The following is a 12718-nucleotide window of genomic DNA, read 5'->3' on the forward strand; positions in this document are numbered from 1 at the left end:
TGAGGTTTGTTTTCTCAAAATTCTCAGAGGTATGTGGTTACTGGCTTCGATTCAATGGTCCAGGAATGTCATCTGGGAGGCAGGTTCTTTGACCATTTTTCTGCTCTGACATCTTTAACACAGTGGTTTTTCATCTTTATACTTTTCACCTTGTATCTGCCAGGTTGTTGCCACAGATCCATATCCCATTAACAAGTGTTCTGAACAAGAGAAAAAGGAAGAAGCTAAAAAAGCTTTGCTTAGATCAGGGAGGGAAAAATTTCCCAAGAGCTTCCCAGATTTCCCATCACATCTTACTGGCCCAAACTGGATCACATGGCCATCTTTAGATAAAGGGACGGAAAAATACCTGGACAAGAAAAAAGGAGAGACGGGGAAGCCCTAGAAAAAGAAGAGCTGAGCCCCCTGAGCTGGGTGTATTGCCGCCTTAAACAAAGTCCGTGCTCCATCAAAAAAAAGAAGGATTAAACAGCCATTAGGTGAGCAAATAACGATGAGCTGCAATCCACTTCTGAAGTTTAGTCCCAAATTACAGAAAGAGTTATAGTGAGGGAAAATGCCTATATGATTCTACTCTACCTCTAAGTTTTATAGATTTATTTATCCTAAATAAGACCTAAGAAGACCTTGAGACCTAAGAAGGCCTCAAGAAAACCCTAATTCCTGAGAATGGCAAGCTTTAAAAACTGTAGCTCAGATTCAGAAGCTACTGAATTTCTTCCCGTAGTTTTGTAGATTTTACTGAGATTACAAATTCCATTTCAAAAGGAGGAACTTAAAACTTTATTTGTATAAAACCTCTTTTAATACATTGAACACATTTTCAACTCAATGAGCAAACAACTGCTGGCATTCTTAAGCATGACAACGCCGTCCAATCATTCACACCATCAACACAGAATACCCCGACGAAGCCAAGCACTTTGTCAGTTAATACCCAGTGTGACCACTGGCCTCCGGTCAGGTTCATATCTATAATGCTTGCAGATATGCCCCACACTCTGATAACTCTGAGAAAGATCCCCATCCCCCCTCTTTCACAAACTGTGTCTCTTCTCTACGCCACGTTTGGTAGTGCACCCCCGTCTCCCGCATCACTGGAATATAACTCCTGATAGCCCCACTTTGAATGAATCCCTCTGGCTCACTTCTGAGGGGAGAGGAGAGAAAGAGAAGCTAAGCTACCTCTCTTTCTAGCACATTCCACAGCATTCCTTGAGGCTCTTCCCTGACCAAGAGTCAGACTGATGCTTATGTCTCACCTTCAGTTTCCTCTGAAAGAAACAGGAAAATGAGAACTTTTTTTTTCCTCTGAAGAACTCAAACTGAAAAAATAAGGGGCATAAATGTGGCACAGTCCTGGGAAGGTAAGAAATAGGAGGGAGGAGGGGTGCGGAAGTGTGTGTTCAGTCTCCTCTCACCCATCCCTTTAGGCACCCCACCCTCCTAATGACCAAGGAACAACCTCATGCTTTAAACTTTGGTGGACCTTTGGCCCCAATCCATCCCAACAGCCACAGCATCCTCCTGTGTGACCAAAATAATCTGAAAATTCATTTAAGGGGTTGAATGATAACTGAGACACTGAGTCTCTTAGAAATTGAGGAAGGAGACCTCCAAAATTGCCTGGTCCAAATTAAGGGACAGAGGAAAGTAATACTCCTGGGTGATCTCTGTTAATACAGGCACACAGGTCCATCTGCAGAGGGCCGGACCTCCCCAGCCACTCGGGGCTGCTGAGGCTTGTACGGTGTGTGCCAAGGATCACCCACAGCCTGGGGTTTTCTTATAAGGTTAGAAAGTTATGCTTTAGGTTGGGCAAGGGGAGGCAAGCACTAAATTGAATAAACAAGCAAGCTGTGGTGGTTTGTGAACTAGAGAAAAAGCACAAATGCTCCTGACTTGATGCCTGGGCTGTGGACCAAATGGTGTGTGTGTGTGTGTGTTACTGGGATTTTCAGGTCCGAAAGGACAATGCATAAAGCCCAATACATTATTTCACTTAGGACGTACCTGGAGGAGGAAGAGGGAGAAAGAAAATGGAGAAGACAATAGGAAATAGGAAATGAGTTCTCGCCCCTTCCATGTAGCAAGTCTGATGACGTCACAGGGTTGTTAAGAAGAGGTTGACTATCTTGAATTTAAAGGCTCCACATTCAGAGGAATGTCTCTTTCCACATGTGTGCAATTATCTTCTGTGCCTTCAGCCTAGGAAATGTGGAGCTATAGCATTGTCCCTGAAAATGGTTATTCAATTTTCATGATCCCACAAGATGCCCCCACCTTACCAGATGCCACCCAAGGGAGCAATGGCACGTTCACCTTCAAGAAGCGTAATTAGCAGCATGGAACACCAGGCAGCAGAAAAAAGGCAAGGGGCACAGTAATGAGCAGTGGGGAGGGGCAATACAAGGTTAGACATAAAGATTCTAAGGTCGGGAAGGAGGAAAAAGAGAAGAGCTGGGATAGAGAGGGGAAGAAGGAGAGAAAAGCCACGTCAAAGAGCAAGAAAGTGGTACCAGATATGAAATCTTTCTTCCAATTCACCATGGCGGGAAGCTTAAAGCCACACGGGTGCTCGGTGCCCTGGTGCACTCCTAGGATACATGCTACATCACGGCCAACTTCTGCCCCTTCTCTGCTTCCAGAAGACACACACCTATGTCAGTTTCCTTTCTTTGTAGTCACCCTTTTCATAACTGCAGAGCAACAGCGAAGTCCCCTGGGCTACAGATGACTCAGAAACACAGCCTCAGTCCTGGGGTCCCCATATCAGAGGCTAGAGGGAAGCACCACACCCCCAGGATCCATGTCCATACCCCTGATCTCGGGGTCAGCTTGGTGCTGGACACTCTTTTCCTTGCTAAGCGCACGAGAAGGCACTGCAGAGCAAGCGAACGCACTGCCACAAAAGGAGCTACAAAAAGGAAGGCGCAGGCTTGAGGGAACGGTCAGAACAGTCTCCTGGGTGTCCATTAATTCAACTAATCTTATTTAATCACAGTCTCAACCTAGCCCTGCAGGAAACATTCATTCCTCACTCTTTTTCTGACAACATTTTTCTTGATCACTCATCTTCCAGTTACCCTAAGTTCTCTACCTGAAAATGAACAGCAGGTGGAAAAGCAGCCACAGGTTAATTGTTGGGAGAGATGAAGTTTCTCAGGTATCTGCGCAGTTCAGAAATGAATACTGCTGTCTCTGTGGGGCAAAGAAATCATCCACGTGAGAATGATCTTGCTGTTTGGACAAACTGCTTTGTCTTTAGGATAAAAATAAACCACAGAGAGAATTCAAGGACTCCGTGGGCGTGGTGGCCTCTCTGATTCAAAGGTGGTGAAGGCCTGGCCACGGCTCACAGTGAGCACATGCTCTCTGGCCCTGCCGAGAGGCTGCTCCGAGGAGGTGTAAGAATCCAATGGACGAGGCTCCTTGTGAGTAAAGGAAATTGATTTTCACTAACTATACATTGACAGGGGACTAGAAACTCAGGGCTAGAATAAAATGCAACCAGAATACAATTTTGTCGCTCTTAACGACAAAATCAAGTGTTAGCCTAGATGCAATCCACCAGGAAATACACAAGCTTGACAGGAAAATGCTGTGACAACTGGCCAGTTTGGGTTTCATCATACAAGACATGTTCGTCATAGAAAAAAACAATAAATTATAAAATCTGAGAGCAAAGAATAAAAAGATATAATTCTAAATTAAATAACCACGGACTAAGCAGCAAATGAAGGCCAAAAATAAACTAGAAATCAACCAAGTGACAACCATGTCCAGAGATCAAGACAAAAGTTACGGAAGTGACCGCAGGATTTGTGAAACAACAAAACATGATTTTATTTCGGACATGAGTACTAAAACGGACTCAAGCCATCTGATGAGAAACTGGCAAGAATCTAATAGATTGGAGACAATCTGTTATCTTGCAAACTCAGTCTTAACTGGGTCAGTACTACCTCTAGGATTTTATTCATGCAGGAAATAGCAATGCAACCACGTAAGACTGCCCAGACCAACGCACTGTCTTCCAGACTCCAAAAAGATGTGGGAAAAGCTAAGGGGGCGTATCCAGGTTTCCTGCAGTCAGTTCTGATGGAAACTTACCATTAGCAGGAGGTCTTCAGTGTATAAATGGACTAAAAAACACATTTTGGAAAGGACATCTATTTGGCTTTATTTATGATGCCAAGTTGTCAGTCGATACCTGCTTGGTTAGAGGTAGAAAGATACCCGCTTTGTCTTCAGGAACACGAACAGTCTCTTGTTTTCTCAAACAGCTACACTTTGCAGGCTGCCTCAGTGAAATCAAATCGGACTTCTCTTTTCACCACGGCAAATTAGGTAACTATTCACCCGAGCTATACGTTCATTACTGTATTCATGACGCTTCATGATGGTTATTTCATTTTACATTTTATATTAAAACATGACTAGTTTGAGAAAAAAGTAAATCATAGAAATGTGCCTTTTGACAGTAAAATTTTACTAAACAATCTCATCAAATTTCAGTAGATTTGTCTTTTAACAATCATAGCCTTTTTAATATTAATGAAAACAGTAACTTACGAATTAAAATGCTTTTCTTTTAAGCAGACAGGAAAAATATTATAAACATGATTTCTAAATAAAGAAAATGAGGGGCAGGAAGCAGTGCTTTCTACACTGGTATAATACTTCATTTTTAAAAGTAAACACAGTACCAATTGTCATTTTGATTCCAGTGAATAAAAACTTAAAATTTATTAATGAATTTTGAAGTCTGAAACCAAAATGATGCCTTAACAGTACTGTCTAATAGAGAAGTCAATTCCAAGTTCATCACAATGCAGAATTGTGATCTAATTAAAGTGGCTCTCTCTGTTACCATGGTACCAGAGTCTGTCTTTTCATTGGGTTTCAATTTGCCATTAACAACCAAGGATAGGATTACATGTAAACAGAAATATACAGGGCTTGATGAAATTGAATATGGAGGATTAAGCACTTTTAAAGTCTGGGTTATAATCCTTGTTGTGACACAAGTTCTACTGTATAATTAATTTACAATGGCCCAAAACTTTCCAGCAACAAAATGATATTAAAAAAATATACCATCATCCCTATTTGTTATATTAACTATAGACATTATAACCAATTAAGCCTTTTATCAACTTAGAAAAGTAAAACTTTTCCCTGAAATACTCTAAAGAGTAATCATATTTCAATTACAGCTGTCCTGAACTTATAATCAACAGTGACTCCATTTTGTCACTTCTTTTATTCTAACAGGAATAAAAATGGTGACAATAAGTTTTTGAAAAGAGGCTCGAGAACCTGAATCCCGTTAGTGATGAAATGGCCTTTTTAAACAACTACCGGATTTTTATATTGTTTGTAGTTGTAAAATATCCATTGTGTAGGTAGAACAGTCGAGAGGGAACAAAATGACAAACCTGCCAAAACCACTATGGATCCCTTCTAAATCTACAATGGCAGACAACCTTAGCCATGAAGAATTCAGTCCTAATAAATGAAAACAAACATCATAAACCCACAAGAGGTTTAGAAACAACCTCATTAGCTTTTAAATATTCAAGTGAAATGCTTCTGCAAAAGATTAAAACACACATTTCAACTGTATCAGGTATGTCCATTTCCATTTACTTCTAACCTGCCATTAGTACATAGGTTCGTTCACTGGGCTGCCAGACAGCCCAATTCATCCTGGAGAGAGATGAAGCTATCATCAGCGGAAGAAGACAGGGATACCACCACATTTATTCAAATAGCGTAAGACCCGTCTTTGCATCCCTGAAGTAAGAACAGCCACCTTCTTCAATTAAATTGCTTTATACTAAAGCAGCATTGTCTGTGAAGAGTTACTTCATATCCATATATTTTACTACTATAGTTACCAATTCAAAATTAAAAAAAAAAAAATACAGACCAAATCCATGTACCCGTGATCCTTTGTATCCTAAAATGTAGAAATATTCTTAGTTTTAACCAAGAATTATATTGGAATGAGCTAAAAACATCTTTTAAAGTAATTTTAAGTATACTCTTATTTGTTACTACATTTCTACACAGATTATTTAAGATTGCTTATGGACATAACTTAATCAATAATATAGCATCATGTCAACCACTACAGTGTCCCAGAATCAGATTCTGGCTACGGAAGGGTGCTTAATTATTAAGCAACACCTTCCTAAAAAGCTTCTATACTTCTGATTGGTAAGAAAAACAAAGAGCATCTCTCATTGAAATAACACTGAAGTTCAAGCTCAAGACTCCTTCTTTGCGATTCAACATAAGTGAGTCTTCAGAAGAAAATAATGAAACATTAGGTCACATTAATAAATTACAGTCATCTTCAAGAAAACTCGATGGGCAACTCTGGTGTTACAGTCGTATATCTCGGATCCAACCTAGGGATAAAATCCTGAAAGTGTTTAGATGCACCAGTACCAAAAACATCGAGGACTTTTCGGTTCATGACAGCAAATCTGCAAAAAAGAGGACACAGTGAACAAGCATTTAACGACGTTTATAAAATGAGATGGTTCACTTGACATGTCTTTCATGGAATGGGAAGACAGAAAAGACTGACATGACAAAAGACTCAACGGCTGGTTCAAAAGTCACACTGATCCTCTACTTTAAGGTTCCTGGTCTCATATTTTCTTTGAAGAGATAATAATCCCCCGACCTGAGACCCCAGAGACTCTCAGAAGACCCTTTTCAAGTTCTTTCTACTAGATTATGTCAAATAGAAAAACAGGCTCATTATAATTTTTCTGATGAATGAAATCACAGAAAATAAACTCAACAAATGACTGAGCTTAATATTACCAATGAGGCAAAGTATTAAATGTAATTTCTTTCATAACTGACATTTTGATATCTCACAATCCACACAAAACACACCCAAATGTGCAAGTATTTAATGATTAAAGGGAAAACAGCATAATAGGTTTGCAAATTTCTAATAGACACAACAAAGTAAAAGTATACCCTCATTTTATCCATCACCTAACTTAAAAGGTTAAAAAAAATCTTTTTGAAAGACACATATTTAGCCAATGTGCAAGAGGAAACTGTGTCTCTATGCCTGGTCCCAAGCATTTCTTCTGGGGAGAATAATAAATTTAGTTTTGAACCCTGGGCCATTGCCACTATTCCAAGAAAAATAAATGTAACTTTCAGTGCCTTTCCAAGGTTAAGTTCCCTTCCAAAATAATCAGCTGGATAAGCTTATTAATAGGCAAAAAACTAAATGACAAAGAAATAGATGATTAACCAATAATAACATAAAGGACACACCGAAATCATGGCTAACAGGAAGACTGCTGAACCAGACGACCTGGCTCATATCCCATAGATCCTTCAACTGCCATGTGACTCTGGCAAGCTAGCTTACCTCCATGTGCACCTCAGCTGACTCCCACATAAAATCAGGATCTTAAAAGTACTTATCTTGTAGAGCTACTTTAAGGATTAAATACCTATGCATGTGTCCCTGTGTTGTATGTGTATGTGTGTATCTTATAACCATATCTGAGACACAGTAAGCACTACACAACTGTTTGCTATTAAAACTACGAATGCTAGTAATATTAATAACAGCTGCAATTTACTAAGTGCTTACTAGGTGCTAAGTGCTATTATAAACATTTCGATTTTCCCACAATCATACAGAAAATATATTACTGTTTCTAGTAGAAAGAGAGAAATGGAGGCTCAGGAGGGTAAACAACCTTCTCACCAGTGACACAGCTAAAGGTTATCAGAGCCAGAGTCAAACCTAAGTCTGTCCGACTCCAAAGCCCACAGTCCTTCTGTTAGGTCAAGCTGCCTCCCAGAGAATTAGATTAAGATCAGAAAATGCTAACAAAAACAATGAAGAACAGAATAATAAAGGCAGAGGAAATTATGCTTATAATATCAAGAAAGAATAGGATTATTCTTCCCCAAATGGAAATCATTCAATTATTTAAGCAAGACTGCTAATAAATCTGCTTAGCATTTTTTAATCAAAAAGAAGAGATCAAAGACTTTGAAAGTGAGACTTAAGTGTGTTATGTAGCAACTAATGAGCAGTTTTCAGATCGATACAGAACTTTCCTACAACATTTAAAATATCTCAAATAATACAGGGAAAAGAAAAGTCAAAATAATGTTCACTAAAAGAAGGCCCCATGTTATTCTTGTTAAGATGGTCATATTTGCTTTATACATAAGAGGCCTACTTGACCACTGAAAGAATATTCCCTCAAAAAGATGGAAAGATTCAAAATCTGTTTTGTGGCAACTGCTTGTTTTCTATGGTCAGTTACAACGTCTCCGTCACTTACTTGCCCTTGGTGAGCCTTAAAAGGAACTTCCAGTAAGACGGCCGCAAGGTCTGAACTTCCATGACAGCCTGTGGTTAGAACATTTCAGTCTGAGACTTCTTTTAGTCAATAGGAAAGAGGATTAGTTGTATTAGCCAAAAGTGCATTTTTATCTCCTATTTTTATTGCTCATGTATTTTAAAAGCAACAGTGATGAAGATACAAAAATATGTATCTAGGTTTAAGTTGAATAATTCTTGAGAATCTTTGTAAATAGGACCTCAAATAAGAATACTGCTTATGAAATAATAGAGTTAAGTCACTACTATTAGGAAAGCATTAACTGAATACTCATTAGGGAGCTGTCACTTCATTAGTTGTAATGAGTTTATCAACCTGGTGGCATTACTCTGAAAAAGTGCAAATAAAAGTGGTCCCCCAGGGGCGCCTGGGTGGCTCAGTGGGTTAAGCCGCTGCCTTCGGCTCAGGTCATGATCTCAGGGTCTTGGGATCGAGCCCCGCGTCGGGCTCTCTGCTCAGCGGGGAGCCTGCTTCCTCCTCTCTCTCTACCTGCCTCTCTGCCTGCTTGTGATCTCTCTCTGTCAAATAAATAAATAAAAATCTTTAAAAAAAAAAAAAAGTGGTCCCCCAAATTTTGCAACAGCCCTAAAACCATGAACATCAAATGACAATTACAGAATTTAAAGAAGTTGAACAATGCCTCTAATAATCTAGATTCTACTCCTACCCTTGCTACCTGAGTAATACTAGGGAAACACAATTATTCTTATTTATGCTCATGGTATCTTCCTTCCTCTAGAAGTTTAATTAAACTGGGCATTCTAGGGGCGCCAGAGTGGCTCAGTCATTAAGCATCTGCCTTCAGCTCAGGTCATGATCCCAGGGCTCTGGGATCAAGCCCTGCATCGGGCTCCCTGCTCGGTGAGAAGCCTGCATCTTCCTCTCCCACTGTCCCTGCTTGTGTTCCCTCTCTCGCTGTGTCTCTCTCTCTGTCAAATAAACAAATGAAATCTTAAAATAAAATCTTAAAAAATAAAATAAAATAAAATGGGCATTCTAGCCAAAGTACTAGAGTAATAATTTACCTATAAATTGCACTCTGTTTAAACCTAAAAATTACTGTGTTCAGGAAACATGACTTGGCCCATTAAGTTAACATGTTAACAATTTGAAACTTACAAGCTATCTTGGTAAAAAAAAAAAAAAAAATTAAAATTAAAGGTAAACTATAACCAATAGACATGTTTCTAGGCCTTTATTTTCACCCATTGGTTTAATGTACAGAAATAGAAATAATTCTATTTTTCATTTCAAAAAGCTATACTTACTGCCTGGAAGCAAATTGCTGTAGAGATGGAATAGATGATGGTATCTGCATGGGGAAAATAGGGAACCTTTCCTGCTTCAATGCCTTTGAAATACATTGTCTGGAATGAAAAACAAACATAATCCAAGATAGATTTAAAAAAAAAAAAAACCCAAACACACACAACTTTAAATAGCATGAACAATACGGTGGAGCAATATATTCACTCCCTGTCTACAACTATTTTTTCTACCTTCCAAATAGTCATTATCCTTTTGGAGCTCAAATTACAGGTCCTATCATCCATGACAGAGTTAAGTGTCAGCCCTTTCCTTTCCGCGTTCCCTCACCCGAAACCTGAGACACCAGTAATAATACTTTTCTGTGAAATTCGGTAACTTTTTATTGCTACTTCTTTTATATCATTTATCCTTCAATGCTTTTGGTCCAATGCTCAGGTCCTCCCTTCTCTGCTACTGTTCACTCACTCACTCCTTCATTCAACATTTAATGGTGTTAATTAGTGACATGCTGGGCACGACGCAGGAGCCTGGGATTTAAAAATGAATACAAGAACATCTAAGTTGGTGCATAAGAGAAACAACGAATGCACTTAGATGTATAACTATGTATATATATTTATTGTGTGTGTTTAATTTTTTTTGTGGCTCCCCGCTTAGGAGGAAGCAAACTACTGTGTCTAGGACAAAGGAGCAAAGAGAATCTCAGAAATGACTACATTTGAGTAGTGTTTCTCAAACCACCTGCAGGGAGGAAAAAAAAATTTTTTTTTAATCTAGTTGTCATGGCTTGATGCTTTCATAAAGCAATAAAAATAAATTACTAGAAAAATAAAATTTAAAAACACAAAACTGAACCAAATTTTCACTCTTATATTCAAAAGACAAATTAACTCTGCCAAGTTGCTATAGAAGTTTCCAAATGCTTGCTCTCAATTTCTATACTTATCTCATCCTCAACCGAGAGCAAACAGTTTCTGGACTAGCGAGCCTGCTGACCACGCTCCTAATAGTACTGCCCCCTAAGAGGCACAAGACAGAAAAAGCAGAGGCAACAAGCTGGGTGAAAGTGCACAATACATATGGGAAGGACCAGTCCATTTATATGGATAGAACATGGCGTAATTCATGGCAAAGGTTTCTCTGAAACGTGGGAAAGCTAAAGTATGACTAGTACGAAAAGTGAAAAAGAAGAACCAGGAGAGAACAGCATGTGGAGGAAGGTTCAAGAAGACAGGGGTCTTCTTGAACTAAAGAACATGAAAAAAAATTTTCCCTTAAAAGTTGTCTATACAGCTGGTTTTTATCTAATATTCATTACATAATCATGCAGCATTTTAATAAAAAATTAATTTCAATCTGTAAGATAATGTACAAAGAGTTGTAATCTACTTAGGAAGGAATATATACATGGGCTGGTATTTTGCAAATACTATACAGTATATTACAAGGAACAGGTATATTATAGTGTATTCTTGCTGACAAAAATCAAAGTCAAATGTGGTAAAAGAGCATCATAGAAACATGTGAAACAGGTAGCTCTTGATACATGGAATAACTGTTTTCTTAATTTCTTATAATAAAACTTATCTGTTGAACCTGATTCTAAGTTAATGAAGGGGGGAAACCATATCCTATATTTCTGTATGCTTACCAGCACCTAGTATAGTAATGGGAACATAATAAATATTAAATAAATACATCTTGGAAATAACTTTTTCCAAGAAAAATGTGTCAAGTCAGCTAACTTTTATTTAATATTCATTATTAAGAGTAATGCAGCATTTTAATATAAAATTAACTTCAATCATAGGAAAATGATTGCCTATTATGCCATAGCCATTAATTCCACAAAGGACACCCTAAGTTTAAATCTGTAACTTTCTGAATTTAAAAAAAAAAAAATTCTCATCAGCACACTTTACATCCAGTTTCTTTTGCCAAGACCCAATATGGCCTACTGATTTAAGAAAATAGCTACACCATTGCTTGGCTTAAAAAACTCTAGGCATTTAGGGAAGCAGCTACAAAACACACCTTTTACAAACTAGATCTCAATACTAGATTTCCCCAGTGTCACAGAATGTATCTTCGCTAGCTAGGGGATACATTCTTTCTTGTACTCTCCTTGTCCTCTCCATTAACAAGCCCTGTCAACTCTGTCTCCTAAACATACACCAAATTTGTGTATTTCTCCTCATCCCTACTGCTACTGTCCCGGCACAAGCCACCATCTCCTGCCCAAGACTAACAACCCTCCCAGCTTCCAGTCTTGCCTCTAGTCTATTCTTTACAAAATGGCTAGAATATTTTTTTTCTTCTTAAAACATGAATTAAATCACGTCATTTCCATGCTTAAAACCTATGCTTAAAACTCTCCAATAACTTCTAATTGCACTGAGAAAAATATCAAACTCTTTCTCTCCCTTCCTCTCTCTCTCTCTCTCTCACACACACTTGAATAAAGCAAATATGTAATTCTCTTTATGTTATTAGGATACAGACTTTCAGTGAGGTAACATTTTTAAGAAAATCAAACAAGTTAAAAAAAATCTGTAATCTTAACTTTGAATTGGAAATATCAATATGCTCCTTATTTTCTCTTTCTCTAAAAAAAGGGTGGAGGGGAGAAGGATTCTCTAGCTCTGTTCACTGGAATGGCCAAGAAAGCTTACCTAGCCAATGAACAAGAAACTTCTGGTATCCAAAAGTCTCTAAATACCATTTCCCATGAAAAGAAACTAGCAGTCACTGCAGAAAAGGCTGATTCTGTGCCTGGGGCAGGAAATGGCCAAGATGAGCCTGGAACATCTTGTTTTATCACAAAGTGAGAAAGCTACCAGAGATCTAGGCATTATATAAAAAAGAAACAGGAATCAACCTGTAGACGCTCTCATGGTCAAAGACAGGGCAATGAGAGCAATGCCTGGGTCGAAACAAATCAAGTATGCTAAAATTCATGTCTTTAGGATGACACGTGAAAATAAAGACTCACAGGTCAATTTTGCAAAATGCCAAAAACTAATTCATTCTGAACAACAGTAAAG

General features: G+C 38.4%; 1 protein-coding gene across 3 annotated transcripts in view; it reads right to left on the minus strand.

Moving 5' to 3' along the window:
* Nucleotides 1–5358: 5358 nt before the first annotated feature.
* Nucleotides 5359–12718, minus strand: part of TMEM135 (transmembrane protein 135) — a 253981-nt gene continuing 246621 nt past the window's right edge. For all 3 annotated transcript variants that reach the window (XM_047691065.1, XM_047691064.1, XM_047691062.1), the window contains 3 exons: nucleotides 9674–9772; nucleotides 8346–8413; nucleotides 5359–6497 (listed from right to left, as the gene is read on the minus strand). In XM_047691065.1, the coding sequence (XP_047547021.1) occupies nucleotides 6365–6497; nucleotides 8346–8413; nucleotides 9674–9772 (300 nt within the window). In that variant the 3' untranslated portion in view covers nucleotides 5359–6364. The remainder of the gene's footprint in view (nucleotides 6498–8345; nucleotides 8414–9673; nucleotides 9773–12718) is intronic.

This window comes from Lutra lutra, chromosome 10 (assembly GCF_902655055.1).
Source record: "Lutra lutra chromosome 10, mLutLut1.2, whole genome shotgun sequence".
In the NCBI taxonomy this organism is placed as follows: Eukaryota; Metazoa; Chordata; class Mammalia; order Carnivora; family Mustelidae; genus Lutra; species Lutra lutra.